At 37.5% G+C, this 19,288-nt stretch overlaps 3 protein-coding genes across 6 annotated transcripts in view; 1 reads left to right on the top strand and 2 right to left on the bottom strand.

Moving 5' to 3' along the window:
• The window catches only part of LOC105275511 (protein FAM13B), a 35,345-nt gene extending 19,168 nt beyond the window's left edge, over window positions 1-16,177 (top strand). For all 3 annotated transcript variants that reach the window (XM_020030400.2, XM_011332406.3, XM_020030401.2), the window contains exons 6-12: window positions 9,001-9,183; window positions 9,738-9,879; window positions 10,005-10,238; window positions 10,603-10,812; window positions 11,028-11,681; window positions 11,789-12,036; window positions 12,315-16,177. In XM_020030400.2, the coding sequence (XP_019885959.1) occupies window positions 9,001-9,183; window positions 9,738-9,879; window positions 10,005-10,238; window positions 10,603-10,812; window positions 11,028-11,681; window positions 11,789-12,036; window positions 12,315-12,528 (1,885 nt within the window). In that variant the 3' untranslated portion in view covers window positions 12,529-16,177. The remainder of the gene's footprint in view (window positions 1-9,000; window positions 9,184-9,737; window positions 9,880-10,004; window positions 10,239-10,602; window positions 10,813-11,027; window positions 11,682-11,788; window positions 12,037-12,314) is intronic.
• LOC105275510 lies at window positions 4,851-5,549 on the bottom strand. Its single transcript, XM_026971679.1, has 2 exons — window positions 5,167-5,549; window positions 4,851-5,021 (listed from the first exon to the last, which is right to left on the bottom strand). The coding sequence occupies exons 1-2, from the start codon at window positions 5,359-5,361 to the stop codon at window positions 4,881-4,883; spliced, it is 336 nt and encodes a 111-aa protein (XP_026827480.1). The 5' UTR covers window positions 5,362-5,549; the 3' UTR covers window positions 4,851-4,880.
• Window positions 15,144-19,282, bottom strand: LOC105275512. Of its 2 annotated transcripts, XM_020030406.2 has the most exons (7): window positions 18,584-19,282; window positions 18,153-18,429; window positions 17,693-17,981; window positions 17,181-17,633; window positions 16,999-17,102; window positions 16,795-16,930; window positions 15,144-16,371 (listed from the first exon to the last, which is right to left on the bottom strand). In XM_020030406.2, exons 1-7 carry the CDS (start codon window positions 18,849-18,851, stop codon window positions 16,345-16,347), a joined length of 1,554 nt encoding a protein of 517 aa, XP_019885965.1. In that variant the 5' UTR covers window positions 18,852-19,282; the 3' UTR covers window positions 15,144-16,344. The 2 variants fall into 2 exon arrangements, with proteins under 2 accessions (XP_019885965.1, XP_026827474.1); XM_026971673.1 differs by lacking the exon at window positions 15,144-16,371 and having other exon boundaries at window positions 16,660-16,930.
• Window positions 19,283-19,288: the final 6 nt, after the last annotated feature.

Genomic DNA, 19,288 nt, shown 5'->3' on the forward strand with positions numbered 1-19,288 from the left:
ACCGACCGATTACGTTAACCACGTCGTAACTCGCTGCTAAACGCCCGGGATCCCGCTCGTAATTTTTTATCGCGTCAGGATAACTATGTTGCACGTTCAAGCGAAAATTCCCTGGTCATTTTGTTAATCACTGTTTGAACAGACACACGAAGAGAAAAATTTTGAGAGATCAAAAAATAAAATGCGCCATTTGATCCTGGCACATGTTCTATTTCTTTCATATGCAATTTCCATTTTATGAATGTTGTATAAAAAAAGAGAGATAGATTTCATTACTTTTGATAACATTCTCATGATTATGTTTACTTATAAAAATAATTCTAATAATAATTTCTCTCTCTCTTTCTTCAAATCGGAAATTAATGTATAAAGACAGCATGCGCAATCATAAATCATACAATTATAACGTAAACTTTTTTTGGCATCTTGTTGATGATATGTTAACGTTTTGAAACGTGGCTTGGAAAAATAATTCGTTTTATGTTAATGCGTGACTCATATGCACTATACACACGAATGAGTCTTTTGAAGTTTTATAGCAACAAACACGGCATGCTTCTTCTTTTTCATCAGCGAAGCTTTTTATTAGCCGCGAATTTATAGTTTCCGTTTTACTGCATATCGCATATCGCGTTGGAAATGATAAAAGGGAAATAATAACTAATAATATTTCTTTTAATAATTTTTTGCTTCTGCGTTTTTCCAACTTAGGAATGCACCGGACAATACATGTAGTAAAAGTATTTTCTTTTTCTTTTTTACAGATATGTATGTGATATAAAAATTTGATTATGTTACATAACAAATAATTTCTATTATTATGTAATCGATTACGCCGATTTAATTTGCCTTGATGCAGTCAAAGAGATAATATTTTTTTGGTATAGGAAATTGTTATTACATGATTTAAGGGAAGACTCTTGAGACGACGAAACTCCCATGAAATACAATTTAGTTATGAACACAGTCCGCTCGTGTTCGTCGTCATGAATTTTACGCACGCCCGGCGTTAAATGTACGCCGACAACGACCGAAAATAGAGCCGTTGACGTCAAGGGTACCGAATGCGCGCGATCGCGAAACATACAGACATAATGATCGCATTCGAAACAGCGAACACTACTCTATTACGAATCATGTTGCGTGCATGTCGTGTATACGCCACATAAACGAGCTAAACCGGGCGCCGCGCCATTAAGACAAGCTATCGTCCTTCCGGTAACTTTTGCGATATATTGATTCCGAGCAAATTTGGTACCTCTTTGGGAAGCGCGAGAAACGATGAATTTATAATGATCGATTTCGATATATTTATGACTTCAATTGGAACAATACACTCTGCGAAGAGCGGAATGCAATAGCTCAAGAGTACACGTTTAAATCAAATAATCTTATGTGCCAGAAATGTCATGCTTATCGCAATCGAACATGACAGACTGCATTTTATTCGATTAATTGCAAGAATGTTAGCTTCAATCACTATTTGAACAGTTTATCGGCATTTGCAATAGACGTGACGTAGACAATAATAAACATTCAGACATTCAGACTTCAGGAAAGCCATTGAACGATGTTAACGTACGATTGTGATAACTTTTTCAAACAAACACTTTCAATTGACATTTTCAGTTTCTAAAGAAATTTCTTAACAGAGAGAGATATCCAATCTTAGTTTTATAAACTTTCCTTCTTTCTGTCAAAGTTTCATGCTATCAATTTAATGTCACATTTTTGTGAATTTACATACATTGACATACATTTACATACATAATTTTGAATTTTTGTCGAAATGAAGAAATCATCTAGAGGATTGGTTCTCCAGACACAACAAATTATTTATTCATTTCAATTGTAACGTCCGCTCAATTTTCCTGCGCTTTTTATATCTTCATCTTTTGCGACTTGTGCCATTAAAAATTCATATTGGAAATATTGCTGACTAACAAAAATGCATGTTCATAAATATAATCAAAATCCGCTATTGGACAACAGTCATAGACAATTGAATACACAGATTGACTCACATATTCACAGACGACTGATGCAAATGAGCTCTCTTTGCTCTCTTCGTTTTTAACTTGTAAGATTTATGAAATCGACAGGAACTTGTAGTTGCATCGTCCTTTTCTTCGCACGAACGTTCGTTCACATAGTGTAACTTTGCAAGGTGATTTAATCGAAGAGCTCGACGTAGTCCTATATTTTCACGAATATTTTCGTAATTTATTTTTCATACAAGCCTATTGTTTCCCAATCGAGAATTATGTTTGATTGACTGATTGCAAATAAATAATAGTTGGCGTATTGTTCTGACTGACGTATTGATTGATGTGAAATGATCCGATTGATAGCCGTCTTGCGTAATATAGAATAAATATTTTAATTTGCATACCGAATAGATTTCCTTCACTTAAAAATTCCTCAAGCAAGCCATTAAATAAAAATTATGCGTTATATGTTTATAAATCTTTAACGTGTGCAAACTTTAGAAATAGACATACACAATAAAATATTAATGATAAAATCTGCATGAAATAATGTAATTATATATTCGGTATTTGTATTTTAATGAATTCTATTTTTCTTACCTATTAAATCTAAGCGTAGTAATAATTTTAGTTTGACCATTTAATTCTAATTCAGTTTTAATTTCTATTTCTAATAATAGCATTATAGAGTTCATTCTGTTTATCTTCAGCACTTTTTACGTAATCGGTCGATAGAAAATTAAATTTTCTAACATTGAGAAGCTTAAAAAGTGCACATACGTCTACATTACCTAAGCTTCAAGCTTCTTGGTCGCAACACAGAAGATAGTGCATCGAGGCTTGCTTTCTTTTGGTTGTAAAGTTTACGGCAGTCAGGAACGAGCTTCAAAAACCGGTTTCGAGACATGTGTGGCTTCCTCACACGCACATACATGCATAGGCATACACACATATACAGTCGTGTGTAGAAAACCACCATGACTCGGCTTGTCAACCGACTGCAAAAAGAAAGACGCCGGTTTTCTTTGCAATTTACGATTCATCGTAAACTTCATTATAACTGCGGCTCGCGACCGAAAGAATCCCATACATAATTCAGCGACGTGACTGCCGAAAAGAGCACTGTGTTTTTCGCGAGATTTCCATTTGATCCGCCATCATTTTCTTTAGTAAACTGACTCCAAAGTCTTTATTAAACCGAAAGATAATCTTGAAAAGACAAATAGACTCTTTTGCATTTATTAAGCTTGAATAATAAATTCAGGAATTTCCGCACAAACAAAAATATAAAATAGACATATTTGAATTATTATCTTTAAGCTAAAGTAATGAAATGAATAATGAATGACGGTATAATAAAGTTCTTAAATTATATTGTCTGCTTATGTAAGCAGAATAATGAATTTTTGAATTTGTCGAAGTTATAACAAACATATAGAGATAACACACAATTCTTAATTATATTAAAATAATTGGAAATATCAGAGTGCCGCGTATATTACATGTATTATATAATATCAAAAAAGAAACCAGCTTAGATAGTATCTAATAAATTTAAACAACTTATCTCCTTCTTCTAAACTTCTTGTCTCCAAAACAAAACGATTCTGAGATTGTAAATCACGCATAATATGTTGTAACACAGAGGAAGAACCGCGTGCACGGAACTGTGCTGTGTGTGATTCTGTCACGTGCATGCACGCTGCGATACGCGCGAGCGGATATAGACGAGGGTCCAAGCGGCCGGACGGCGCAGTCAGTTTTCCGCCAGCATCGCGGGTGCATGAACAAGAAATTGTGAATACCGCCCAACGGCGTGTCCATGAACAAACGTGAAAGCGCCAAACGCGAAAATCATCCTCGACGTGTGCGCGCTCTCCTCTCCTCTCCTCTCTTCTCATCTTTCTGAAGCCGGGGTAAAGAGCACTATGATTAGAAATGCACTTATACACCGATAAGAGCCCGCGCGCGACCTGCACCGTCTCGTGACACGCATCGCGACCTGCTTCTAATTAATCGCCTGTCGTAATTGGCGCACAAGTCGAAGATTGTTACCTAAGAAACTGGCGGAGTTCACTCGCGACTATAAATCGCTCCCTCGGGAGCGGTAACCCTAGTTAACCGAATTTTCTCTGTCCGGTCTGTGTGCAAGACCGTATTAAGTAATCCGAGCAATTGGGCCGAATCGCGGTGCACTTTAATCATTAATTAAATCGCGGGCTCGATCGGATAGATTGGTCAATAGTGCTTGAACCTCCCGTGAGTGTTGAGCGTTACCTGAAATTAAGATAACAGATACTAATGAATGCTCGCGTACATTAATTGGTATGTCTATACATAGAATAGAATTGGTTGAAAATTGAATCAGAATCATCTTGATGAGCGAAAGTCCCAGAACACCAGTGGAGCGCTATATTCTGAACTGCGTTTCCCTCAAGCGATATTTCCTCCAGGATTTGCTCTGGAAACTAAAATAATAATGAGATTTCCGCGAGATGTTTCCTTTGTAATTTCATTCGTCTGTTACCATCAAGAATTGGAAACTGCAGATAAATATATCTGTCTTCTTGAGTCTCGTAAGGGAAAACAGTTTTCCATCTCCGGATACTGTTCTCACAACGCGAACGCTCACGGGTGCAACGTCCACATAATCGATATTATTGCAACATCGTCAGTTATCGCCGATAATTGACGAGTCGCAGTACACAAAGTGGTCGAGAGTAGTTTCCGTCTGCGTTACTCGCCTGACTCTTGATTATGTACAAATAAAACGATTTGTGACGTTCATGTTTTGGCGCGGTAAAAACGCAAAATGTCTCTTGAAATGATACGCACGTGGAAAGAAAATAACATGTACACCTCTTCACTCTTACATACCACGTGTAGATACTGTTATGTATTTTTTACAACATAAATTTTACAATGCTGATCTTGGCAAACGCGATTTCTTCCAATGCAGGAACTTCGAGTCAGGTCATCATTTTCTCTGAAGTCTTTAATTCTATCTCGTTTCAATCCGACCATCTCTTTGATCTGCAACAGTTAGAATTCATTGGCAATTGTTAGCTCAGCAGCGAACTACTCTACACCAATATTCGCAAACATAATTGACGGAATACCACTAATGACCAGATGTAATCGCGTGATAATATCGAGCGTCATGCAGACGGTGTCTTACCCTCTCTATCTCTCTCTCTCTACAGTGTGCGGTAGTTGGCGATGGACTCTTGACGGACGGAAAAAGAACAATTTCCTTCGTGTATTCTTCCTGGGGAAAGCGATAAAGTACACAGCTACACAGAGCATACACACATCGATCATCGTGCACATCATTCACCGTGATCGTACATAGTTGTGATTGGATCATCAGCATCGCACTTGTGCATCTCTCGGTCGGTTCCCTCCTCTCCACCTCTGTCTGCCCGTCTGTCTCTCATCCTGTGTGCAGTCTCACGTGCAGGCGACCATAAATGTTTCATCGAATCATCGCAAGACTCATTTTCGCTCGTCCGCCGGTTGTACCTCGTCGTTGGAAAAGAAAGTTGGTGCTCGCGATTACATGAGCACGATGCGCGACAGCGGAGGACTCGCGTACCCGTGAGTTGTAATGAATTGATTAATATTATTTATGTTATTTCCGCGCGATCCGCTCCGAAACACGCAGATTTATCAGCGCGGATTTATCGAGGACGATTACGGGAAAGCCGGAGGTGAAATAACGCAAACAGGATTCATTGAGCACTTTGGACATTTAATTCTCGACGTCGCAGCACGTTACAATGAATTGCAATAATTGCTCATTAAAATTCTAATATATTCATCAGCATTAAATGCAATTTTATTTTTTGCGAAATTACAATGTCAGCAAAATCTCTTGTTCACACGACGGCGCGTTAAAAGTGTATTTAATCGTGCGTTACGTCGTCTCATCTTGTCGACGCAATAAATCTGCCGTAATTTGTGAAAGAGCCGAGCCTCGGTAGAACACGCACACAAAAGTGTGCGGGGAGTAGGTTTCCACGTTGCCCTTAATCGAAATTTATTAACCGTGCTATGCGAGTATCGCCAAATTGAGTGACGCTCGCACTCTTGCTTACTATGCACCTGAATATCGCTCACGTCGAAAAATTCTTATGCAAAAAGTAGACAGTGACAATCGCTAACACGAGAAGTGCTCACCACTTATTTTTAGAGACTGCATCATGGACCTCGCGAACAAGTTTGATTTGTTTGGTGTATATGACAGTCTCTTGACGCGTAATAATCTTGAAGCAGCAATATAAACATCATAGAAATATATATATATTAATGTAATAAAATTTATTAGATGAAATCATATAAAATATTGCGGAATTTTGGCAGATCCGTCATTTATGCGGCAATTCTATTCAATTTCTTAATGCTTATGATTATACAAAGTAGATTTTGATAATTTTGTCATAAATTTGAAACAGGGATCGATGTGCGTTACTCGTTTGGAGGTAAACGAGAGCATGCTACGGATAAATTGTATGGAAATTGTTCTAGAAGATACCCTGAATCCACCCAGTAAACGGCCATCACGCGTTACCATTTATGTTAATTGACATTAATCTACGCGGAACAAAGTTTACAAGCGTAGTCTCTAGCTGTCCGCCGACGAATTAATTGAATTATGTCTCGTGCGAGACCGGTCGGGAATTTATTAGATCTGTCCACGTGACGATGCATCATCATCATCATCGTTGTGGCATATTGACTACTGCTTAATAAGCCTGCGCTTCTGCGTGCGAAGTGCTCCGTTTTATCACGCACTTTCGTGATCACCCACTCATCCATCTTCATGATCGGAAGAATACCGTGCGTGAATCGTGCCACGATCTACTGATCAATCGCCAGTGTATCCTGTTCAAAGGAAAGTAAAGAACCTGTTTCGATGTGACCGAAAGATCGGAAGAGCTTATCGGGAACGCAAGATAAAAAGCGCAACCATCGGAATTTTTCGTCCGGATGTTGTCGCTAAAAGGAGTATGATGACGACATAATTAGCTCGTATAATTTCTAATATTGCGTATAGAGTGAAAGCGCGAAGCTCTCTGTTAGTACACTAATCTCCATTCAAACGATATTGGCCGATTTCTCCGCCGATTTAACTCTAAACTAGTTAACTCTAAATTATTTTCACAATTTCGTAAATATTGTTAACAATGTAATCAACATTGCTACCGAGATGTGGTATACAATAGTTGTCGCTCTGTAACGATATGCTATTTATTCGGGTATTTGTGTTTCTGCAAATGTCCAGGCTATCGGTAACATTTGCGATCACGGTCGCTGAATTGAGCGCGCCTCATTAAGAATTGATGGTCCGGCAATTAACGCCGCGTTACTGGTGAGGGCGCGTAATTGGTTCGCATCGCGTTGCTATTCCTGCGATTAACTTTCCGCACGGTCTGCGACCGTAGAAAACACGGTGCAGTGGTCAGCAACAACGTGTAGCGGCCTCACTGGAATTTTCCCAATGCTTGATAGGTACTGCATGTAGTAGATAATATGTATACTCGAAGAGTTATATTTAGAGTCTAATACAAACATGCGACGACTAGTCTCGCCGCTTCTAATTGAGGAAATCAAGTCCGAGGAGATGTCTGAGGAGGATTTCCTTTTCCCGTTGACTATTGTGCACGCTTCATAATAGATTTTATCGCGATGTTAAGTGTTGCAGTAAATATCACTTTGGATGTTCTTAAGCATGAATAAGCGTTGCCTATTGGAAGCCACCTATACCGCCTTAACGCCGCCTTAACGCCGCCTTAACAAAAAGCGCATTCGCAAAATCTTCATCGCAATTAGCCAACTTTCATATCTATATTCATATCTATTTTCACATCTATATATTAAGAATGGAATATGTATGTGTTGATAGAATTCTGTCTAATATAATAAATTATTTAAGGATCACTGAAAGATTAACTTGAGCACGCGAATAGAAAGGAAAATTTATGAGGAACGGAGAATTATGCGAAATAATCAAATTTCGATATTCGATTTCTACGAAGCTTTAGACGACTTGCAGCGTCACATTAGAATCAATTACTTCATATCATACTTGTGAAGCATGAAGTAAATATTTCATTGCTGTTTGTCGGCGCATTGTAATGTAATAACACGTAATTAGTCGCTCGCGTCTTCTTGTCTATTCCATCGTCGAAGAAACGATTATCCTTCGACGAAATTGCTCCCTGCGCGCTCGGAACTGCAATTACACACTGCGCGATATCGCGTTATTATGTAGCGATACCACGAGGGAGGTACGTGCGAGATATCTTTTCCCCGCACGCGAATATACACAGCCGGTTGAATCCAGTTTAGAAATTTCGGAGTGATAAGAGAACCCGCGACAATAGCTCTTCTTCATTAGGTCTCGACACTCGGAGCCGTTCTTTGCTGCAATTACTTACAGTCTCTCGCTCGAATACGAGACAAACGGACTCACCTGCCGTGTTATCCTAAGCAGCGTACGTGCCTCGTATTATTTCCTGTGTTTCATCGCTTGATGATCATCTTGTAACCCGTAACGGCGCATTTCCTCGTGCCTTGTTTCTCGTTACGCTCGTCATTTGCGCGTTTACGTCTCCATACGACAGATGCGATGAATTACTTGGTCCGGCTGACGTAGCTCTGAGTGCCGTGCTCTGAAAGAACAACAGAAACCTTATGTAATGTACCCGCCCAGACGGAGAAGCCGACACACGCTGATAATCGAGCAGGTGTGATTCATTATGTCATCTAAGCCGCCGTGGGAATAATGCTACGCCGAATTTTTTTCGTATTCGAGATCCCGCTGTGCGTGCATTAATGCTGATCGGCGTTTCGCTCGGTTTTCCACCCGGTTGTCCGCGCTCGCAAACTGCGTTTTACGCGACCTGACTCATAATCGTCGATTAAATTCGAAGGCTGACACCTCAAGATCGTCGCGCTTCGTTTCTACGATCTGACCTGGTTTCTCTTTTTTTTCTCGGTATGGCTTCAGTATCCGTGAAAATACGGTGAACGGCGTGATACCTGCCGGCGACTGCAAGATTTGCAAGGATACGAGAGACGAGCCGAAGGACTCCGAGAGCGCGTCCCTGCTCTGCGCGCTGAAACCGCGTAAGCGCAAGGAACGTCGCGAATTTTGCTGTCGAACGGAACGGAAGGAACGGAAGTTGATAAGGTACCCTTGAATTTTAAGTATTTTAGTTATTATTTTTATTTTAATTTAAATTGCGTCATATAAATCTTCCTTGATAACGTTACTAAATTATTCAAAATGTTATACAATTTGGATTTTATTCTCTTTGCATAATGTATGTAAGAAAGAATTGATTTGCATGTAGAGTCTGTAACGACAAACTTAAAATTTGGAATTTATGTATATTGACGTAACATTCGGCGAGATAAATATTTTATATTTAATATCTAGTTAGCGAGCGGTTTTTCTATATAATAAATTTTAGAAATCTCTGTATACTATAATAAGTATCAAAAATAAATTATCGAAAAATGTTTTCGAAATCAGAGATAATCAGATAAATATTCGAACGATTTTCATGTTTCAACGATGTTTTCGAAATCAGAGGTAATATTCGAACGAGAGCAAATATATAAATTTGCTGAATATAATCCAGAGGTTTTAGAAACTCGTTTGCGATTTGTTTTCATCAGCATTTAATTCCAGTGGATTTACTCTATAGAAAGAGTTGTGAATACGTGAACTGATCGTTTCAGGAGCAGCAGTGAGGAGCGTGTCCTCGACAGCTCTACAGACGTTGCAGATACGATTAGACGTGTGAGTAGCCACGAAGATTTTAACAGCCAGGAACATTTGCACATTTTATCGCAACTCGGCCAAGATATGGGCCACGGTGTGGTAAGTATACTCGCAGCAATCTTAATGAGTAAATAGTATCTTTGATACAAGAATTGAACAATGTTTTGTGAATGACACTTGTGTGTGTGAGTTTGATCGATAATGGATTTTTAATTTGCGTACAGAGATGCAGCGGATTGCCGCTTCATGAAAGGACTAATGTTTCACCAGTCTTGAAGAAATCATCTTCGGTGCCGTCACCGTGCGAAGTGGTCGTAGCGACTGAGAAATATGACTGCGACGCTGAAAGATTGAGGAGCAGCGAACGTTTCAGCAGAAGCATCACCCCGAGAGGCAGGAGACAAGCGCGTAGAAGGCGCGTGCACAGAGTTCCGGATACGGACCAGAATTCCAGCAAGGTAAACATAGCGATAAAATTCGATATCGATATTTTTATCAAGAGTAATAATGTTATTAACTTGATAAAATACACACACATACATATATAAGAATTTAAAGTAAATTTCGATGAAATTAATGATTACGAAATCAGATTCCGGTAAAATAAATTCCACTAAAATAGATATCGATATTTCACAAAACATTTTCTAAATTAGCATATTTAAATTTCACTTTTAATTGATGTTTATGTATAAAATTTGCAATAATTGTCTCCTGAGAATTTAATAAATGTTACGATAATAATATTCCATTATTTGAAATATATATGTGCTGTCTACAGGAATTATTGTTACATAATGAAGAAAATTGTTTTTTTCTCAGGAAAACGAAGAGGAATCTGAAAACATGTATATTTCCAACGTGTCACCGAGTCCTAACAGTCGTAATGGCTCACCAGCTCAGAGTTTCCTAGAGATGTTGAGCAGTGGACCGAGCAGATCACCGTCGCCAGCTCGTCCACCTACCGTCGATCACGAGGACATAAATAATCCTAGTTTGACCAATTGGGGCTTTCAATACCTGGAAGGAAACGTGAGTACTCATACACACGAATGTGTGTGTGTGTGTGTGTGTGTGTGTAAGACAATTTTAATAACGGAATTTTTATTAAAATAGTAAAAATTGTATATGAAAATTGTACGCAAGAATTACATATTTACATTGAACAGTAAAATAATTTATTACAAGTTGAGAATAAAAGTCTGTTTTGTATATCTTAATCATGCATATTTATTTAACTTTTGCAGGAAGAAGCTGCAGATGCACGAGTGGAGGCCATGCTCTCGCCAAGAAATTCATTGCTACTTCCCAGGAGATTTTACTCTGAGGAAGGAATACAGGAACCGAGTACACCCAATTCATCAGACATGGGATTGAAGAATTTAACAAAGCACATTAACGGCCTGAAGAAAAAGATTAAAAAATACGAGGATGAGTTCGAGGAGAACTTTGGCTATCGACCGAGCCACTCCGACAAGATGAGCAATCGTGACATCAAAAGACTATGCACAGAATTAAACAAACTGCGGAAGGAGCATAAATTACTGAAGGAGGATCCAATAGGCGCACTTCTGGCTAACGCTAATAACCGGTTGAGCAGCACGGGCAGCCCCGTGAACAACAACAACAGCCATGAGAAATCTCGGACGACGTCGATGGAGGAGATGGTGAAGGAGGCGGAGAAGAAGCTTAGCGAGAAACGGATCAAGTATAATCGGCCTGATAATATGGAGGAGCTCAATTACGATCAGTTGGTGGACGAAAAAACGGCCGTGCAAAAGGCATTGCTTCACATTGAGAATGTTTTCGGCAGGCCAGTATCTAAAGAGGACAGGACGGTTGTGCGACCATTGTACGATCGATACAGAACATTAAAGAGGCTGCTCATCAGAGCAGGCGCGGTAAGAACGATAGATAATTATTAATAAATATATAATAATAAGATAGATAAATCGTTATTAGTAAGATAAAACTAAGTATTATAATAAAAATTTTATGCATATTGTAGAGCAAAAACAAGGACAGCGTGTCGGAATTGGCCACGATTTTGGAGCACGAGACAATGGACTTCACATCGTCGAGTCTGCCTGGAAATCCGGTGGAGACTGATAGGAGAGCCAGCGAGCCGGACATGTCTCATCGAGGCATTTTGGACTGCATCGAACCCGCGGATCAGCTACCAACCGATAGCGACAGTCAACACAGTAGCAGCGAAGGCAGTCGCGGTGTTGGTGAAAGCCTGCACGCTCTACCCCAGTAAGTTTACGATTGTCACATATACATAACAAATTTTGCGTCTTACTTTATTTCATACTTAAAATAGGAAATATTAAGTATTTTATTAAAGTACTTTATATGTAAATATTTTATTAGTAAAGTACTTTATATTGTATATTCCTTAATATTTTTCTTTTACCTCTCGTATTTATTTGCGCTTATTTTTTCGTAAAATATTCTAAGAAATAAAAACTATGCTAAAATGCTGTTATTTGCCTGAAAAATATTTCGTTACTTATATCGTTTCTGCCTTGTAGAGAGGAATTACTGGCACAACAACGGGTAACTCGAGAAGAAAAGAAGCGACTACGTAGAGCATTAAAAGAAATGGAAGCACAATTTGAAGTTCGAGCTGGTCGTCGAATGCAACGTGAAGATCGTGGACCGCAAATCACCAGCGTCTACGAATCCTACAAGCAAGCGAAGGCGAAACTGAGACTGATCGACGCTCTCATAGCTAAGAAAGCTTGACGCAGTATTTAATTCGACGGCGAGTAATAAAGAGGCAATTTAAAATAACTCTGCTGCTGACACTTCTGACTTTTGACTTTTTGGATATTCATACAGGATATAGCTATCCTGCATCGTAAACTCACGATTAAAAAGGCCTGAAAAAGCAGTTTGACCAAATATTCGCTGCAACAAAGAACAAGAGCAGCACAACAAATAACAGAAGAGTTTATCATGTAAAATCAAAAGATTTCGGAAGCAAAACGAAGAAAAGATTTGCAAGTGAAGGATTTATCTTCGTGTTCGTATATTCGTGCACCGATGTTTCATACGGTTTACTTCGATCGGAAACGAAATTCGTGACGCTCGGAAAATAACACGGAATTTTGTCGATATTAGTATAGTATGTGTTATTTACATCATCATTTTGAATGATCATAATTAGTATCCTAACAATACTAGACACAAGTGGCATTCATAATACGAAATAATACATCTACAGAATAACATCATAGAGTAGTGTATCAACTCTTCAAGCACTAATAATTTTAGAATTTAAAATCATTGTGATGATGTAATCATCACGCGACAAAATGATTGCAAATGATAATTGTTCGCCGGTATACCTCACCGTACTTATTTGTTTAATTGCAATGGAAACTTTCCATTTGATTGTCCTCCACTTATTTATCCTGCAAGCAATATTAGGATAAATTTGTAAGATAAACAGGAAATTAAATGCCTGTTTTGATATATATTCACAATTTTTAAATATTATATTTAATCGATTGGTTATAAATATATAAACTATATTTATATTTTTTATACATATTTGTTACAAAAATTTGTAGACTTCGTTTGTACTTAAAATGTCAAATTTTATGGCGATGTACAATGAGAACGGAATAACGGAGAACGGATATCGAATATCGCGCAATGACTGAAATGGACTTGCTATTTTAAATCGTTAAAGCAGATTTAAAACCTGGTTTTTTCAAGATAAGAAGGAAACATTTGTCACAGTTTAAGAACTATATTGAGTGATATTTTCACTTAAAAATTTAACGTATGATTTTGCACAATATATTTCGAAAGAAACAAAAATTCACATTTGATGTTTCATAATTGAAAATAATATTTTACTTTTGCTATTTGCAAAACTGATTGACATGTAACAAATCAGTTAACCGACGATCAATATTACATCGATAAGACTCGAGAACTCGAGATGGGACAGATAGAAGAAAGTGGATGCTTATATACACAGATACACATATACACACACATACATACATACATATATATATATATATATATATATATATAATGACTAACATTTATAGCGAATCCAATATTTATTTTATCATCTTAAAGTAATCATTGAAATCTAAAGCTGAGAGAGTAAAGAACGAATCTGTGGGGTTACTCGTAATATAAGTACCTTGTAAGAGATATCACATGTTGTAATATTGTAGAGTACTATAAAATGTTACGATCTTAATAACGTATTAAAAGAAAAAGAAATATTCACTAAAAGAAGCTCGTTGATTTTTGCGTTTATATTTTTGTACAAGTACGATTTTAAGGCCGTTCGCAACGTATACATACAGCCGACTAAGGACTACCGCAAAAACGCCTTAAAATTCCACTTGATTGATTTTTTCACAGAATCTCGAGAATGAAAAGGGTGCTAACATAGCTTGAGTTCTATAGCGTGCCGACTAACACGAGAAGAGATACAAAAGAAAAAAATGCTTTGCGAGTCTTACTAAGTTGCAATCGCGCCGAAGGGGTTCTTGTGTTTTACCGCATCATGGCTACGATGAAATCGGCCACCAATCATCTCGGAACAGCCACGCGATGGTTTTAACTCTTTGCGAGGCGCGATTTTTCTAGTGGCGATGACATTTCTGAAAAAGAAGTTTGCTTCTAACGAGCAATGATTAACATCCAAATAATTTTTTTATACTGCAGATATTCTTTTTGAAAGCTGTGTGATATAATCGCCTCTCAAAGAGTTATACGTTTTCTACACTCGTTATACATTGTGACTTTTACATCGAGTTTTTTGATATTGGACAGAAAACAAACAATCGGCGTTACAACCCCGCTTTCCGCGCTGATCTCGCATACCCGTAAATAAGATCGACGGTTTTTCAAAAGTAACAATTTTTGACGCTGACAAAGCCAACCGCGAATACGTGAATGCGAAAGGCGCGTATTCATTCTAATTAACAAAGAATGAGGAACAAAGAAAATAAAAAAAAGAGAGAAAATGAAACAATTTTTTAGACCAAAGCATTTTTTAGTCTGTGATATAATGAGAGATATACTTGCGTTAAGATGGTAGAGTGTGTATGTGAAGGACTTGGTTCCGTTTTTCCTTTTTTTTCTTTGCGAAAACGGTTTTTTAGTACATCAAGATATACGAAAACTAATTTTTTCCTCTTTCCAAGAGGTGATCTCTTCAGAAGATTTTACAGCAATGACGATAGCTTAAATAAGGCCGTGTCCTTTCTCAGAAAAACTGTTGGAGACGAGATAATGGTAAAACACATTGCTATAAAAGAAACAAAAAAGAGGAGCGAGAGAGAATTCTCCAGTAACAAATTTATATAACATAATCAAACAGTCAACATATTCAATGAAATATATTTCTCTCTCTCTCTCTCTCTCTGCTATTCGATCTTTGAAATCAATTGAACTTTCTTATCTGACACCATTCAATAGCTGCTTCCTGGTTTGATACGTGGAATTAAAAATGACATCATGCATATCGTATGACCGTGATAAAATCGTGGTTTTTGCTATTATCACATCTCCAACCGTGGCGAAGGACTGCTACTTACGAGAAAAGATTAATTTTATATTCGATGCTGCAGGAATGTTTTTATTTCCCACGGGCGCGCCTAAGCGTCATGCCGTTCTATAGTAAGAAAGTGAGAGAGCAAGTTAATATTACTGTAGATTTAAGATAATGTTTTATATTAACGTTAATTAAAAGGATACATTTTGTAGCGCATAGTATCTTTACGTATTAAGGATGGATCGCGTGTGATTCTGTGTAATTGCTTTGAGAGAGAGAAAAACAAAGACAGAGATAATAACAGGCGCAAGAACATTTTGCAACAGTGACGAGGATCGCAGAGAGGATCGCATGAAAATTTTATGTAGCGAAAACCATTCGGCGGCTGAATTGGATAAATTACAAATCGTTAAATGAATGTTAAAAAAAATGAAGGATGCTAGATATTCCATGATCTCCCACAAACATATCTAGGGATTAAAGTCTTACAGCGGAAAGGATGAAGATAAAACGACAAAAATCGATATGGATGACGATGAATTTTTCTTGGGTATTGTTATACGTTATACGTAGCTGCAACTGACAATTGCAATCGACCGTGAGAGCCGCGACAGCGAACGATCCGTCTATAGCAGGAATCTTAAAACTAAAAACCATCTTCGGCGTTTATACACACAAATGTTGATTATGTGTACATATATATAATATGCATATATATATGTACACATATACATATACATATATTATATGTATAGAGATACTGGCCGAGTTGCGCATACATAAATTACATACAACCGTATATGCATACAAACGAATATTATACATTATGAGGTAGCACGCAGAATAAAAATGGAATATGATCTGCTAGAAAAGATTCATTTATTCGAAAAAGAGATATAAAGACACCTTCCACATAACTTTCCGCTAAATCCACCCGATTAAAATAAGTATTATTTTTATATATTTCCATATCCTTTCTGTGTACCTTCTTCGATTTAACGGACAAAGAAATTTCTTGATAAGTCATTTTGCTACGATTTGAGAATATTAAAATTCCGCTAAAATAGTAAAACAAGATTTAGCTATACCAATATTATATGTGCCTGTAACTTGATAAAATTAATTTAAATTCAACTGACTTTAACTCAACGTAACATTACGATACGAGTTGCAGTTGCTTATGAAAAGCTTGAATTTGCCGTAATAATGCGATCAGTTGCAAAGAAGTTGGTTTTTTTGTTGCGTTATAAGCTTGTCTTCGTTCGAAGATACGTGTCGGATTCATCGAGTGAGATCTTTTACGTATAATCGATATGGGAAAGGGATTTTTATAGAACTCCTTGGGCGACTCGATGCAAACGAAACTATTCTTCTCATGCAACATTTTCATTTGCTGTTTCAGCATCATTACCTGTTCTCGTCGATGTCATTTGAAATAATCCAAGTTATCATTAATCGGAAATAATTGTAACGGAACTCACTTCTTTGTAAAGACCGATAACGGCGTTAATTTCTTCTTCCTTGATGTTGAGTTCTTTTTCCAAAGTCGACAGCTCTTTCGCTAAAGATGCATTGTTATATTTTTTTTCTATTTCTAACTGCAGTTTCTCGTATTTCCTGTGCAAATCATAATTGGCAATTTGCAAAAATTACGGATTCTTAAATTTGATAATACCAACACTTACGTATTCATCTCTTCAAACTGATTATGAAGATTAATCAGAACATCGCGTATCTCCTTAGAATTGTGCGAACCAGGAATACGCACTTTGTAATCGCCAATATTCTCCTACGATATCATAATATAATCATAATCATAACGATATCATAACGTGCTTGACGAAGAAGTTGCTGAAATAGATCTTACCTCCTTATCTAATGATAGCTTGGAAAGTGTTTGTTGATTTCTCGTACTCGCTGACACGTTCCTTTTATTCATGACGGAGAGTGACTGCTGCTTAATCTTATGATTCTCATAGAAATTATTTTTCTCGTGAAATCGTTTAAAAATGTCGTTATCTTCTCCAGAAATCATTTTTACGTTATCGGCATTTAGTGTGCGAACATTCTGCGCATTCCCCGCACGTTGCAAATCAAGTGCGGACAATTTCTTGTCCCGAGCGTCGCCCGAATTCTCCCTGTTATTAAATAGTCCAGTTATCTGCGAACTTACGTCGAGAAGCGACGATTTTTCATCATCGTGTCTGCTTATTTGCTCCAGAAGAATCGACGCCGGCTTCACACCTCTGCTGACTTTACGAATTAATAGTGGAGTGAGATTGTCCGCAATCGGCTGTCTCGTTTTCATTACGCTCAATACCTGTGTTATAGAAGTTGCACTTTAAGTACGCGTTATTTTTCAGAATTTTCATAACTCACTTGTTGAATGTTCAGCCCGAGATTATGGCTCGGTGTCACCGAAGTCCCTACTACAAACGGTATATTTTGGAAGCTGTATCTGCTGAAGTATGATCTATTCGCGCGTTTCAACCTTGACGCCAAAGTCGATGTCTCATAGTTGTGTGTCAATGTCGGGTCGTTACATTTATTAAATACAACATGTTCGCATTCATGCGTTTTGTCTTGTGTTGATAGACAGGGATCATTAGGATGCTTCTGCGATTTATTTTCTTGCTGAACGCACAGGAGAGAACGAACGGGAGTCTCTCTGTTAAAGTAAGAATTTAATTAAAAACGAAGAAGATATAAAAAAAAACATGAGAAATAATATAATTGTTATATAGTAATTCAGCAATTAAAAAAGATCATTATTAATCGCAATATTAATATACAGAATAATGATTATAATTACTATTATATTATGTCTGCAGAAAATTACTTGAAGTCATTTGAATAATTTAATGTCTGAGGATGATTATTTTGCCGATCTTTATTGTGAAACTCATGATTAACACATTTGGAGAACGATATTTCTTGGATCTTCTCATTAGCAGTTTCAGTGAGATGTTTCTTTATTTGTCCGTCAAGTTTGGAATATTTGCTGGAGGCGGCAGAATTGCTGTTCTTCAATGTAGTGTTATGAAAAATTTCCACGACGTCACCAGACTTTTTCGGATGCTTCATGAAGTTGGATTGTTGATGAATAATGCCATGACCTGCGTTAAAAAATATTCAATAAGAAATTCGGCCATACAGTAATTAATTCTTGAATTTAAAAAATATATTTTATAAGAGGATGATTGAATAAACTATAGGACAGATTGTACGCGGTGATGAGCTGTGCACCATACGCAGACAATACAATTCTACCTCTATGCTTGCGTTTCTTCGCTTCCTTTTTACCAATATAACTTGTGTCTCTCGTAGTAACCGTGCTTTTGGAGACAGAACTTCGTAATTTTCCCTTCCTCTTTCGCGCTTTAGGTATCGTCGCGTCACCCGCTTTCGAATTCGTTTCTCTCTTGTCTACTTTCGTCGCACGTTTGCGTCTCTCCGCTCGTCTAGCTTTTGCGGTATCCGGAATTTCTAAATTCAATTCCGGGCCTACGAGGTCTCTTTTCGTGGTGCTCGGTATCATGCAGAAGTAATCCTCATCCGCCTTTGAAGTCAATTCTTCAATGGATTCCTCCACATGTTCCGGGTAACAAGACAGCAGATTTTCGTATTCTCTGTCCGCCTGTTTCGTACATCTCACGAGCTTATAAGTATAAAAATTTCTGTACGATATTTACGTACAATTATGAGATATTTTCAATTTCTTTTCATGTAACGCTTACTTTCGCAGTTTCATTATGAATTGGCATCGTCGTTATTGTCAGAGGAAATTTCTTCTCTAACTGAGATCTTGGTGTAATCGTGACGTTCAATAATTCTTTTCGCTTTTCCTCTTTCAAATCAGTTTTTTCAGTAATGTCATCATCATCAGTAATTTTTCTAGATAAGAACTGGGCAGATCTTAGACTCGGACGGAGAGCATCTGCCGGAACATACAACATTAAGCTGTGTATACTTATT

Source organism: Ooceraea biroi, chromosome 8 (genome assembly GCF_003672135.1).
Source record: "Ooceraea biroi isolate clonal line C1 chromosome 8, Obir_v5.4, whole genome shotgun sequence".
NCBI classification, from domain to species: Eukaryota; Metazoa; Arthropoda; class Insecta; order Hymenoptera; family Formicidae; genus Ooceraea; species Ooceraea biroi.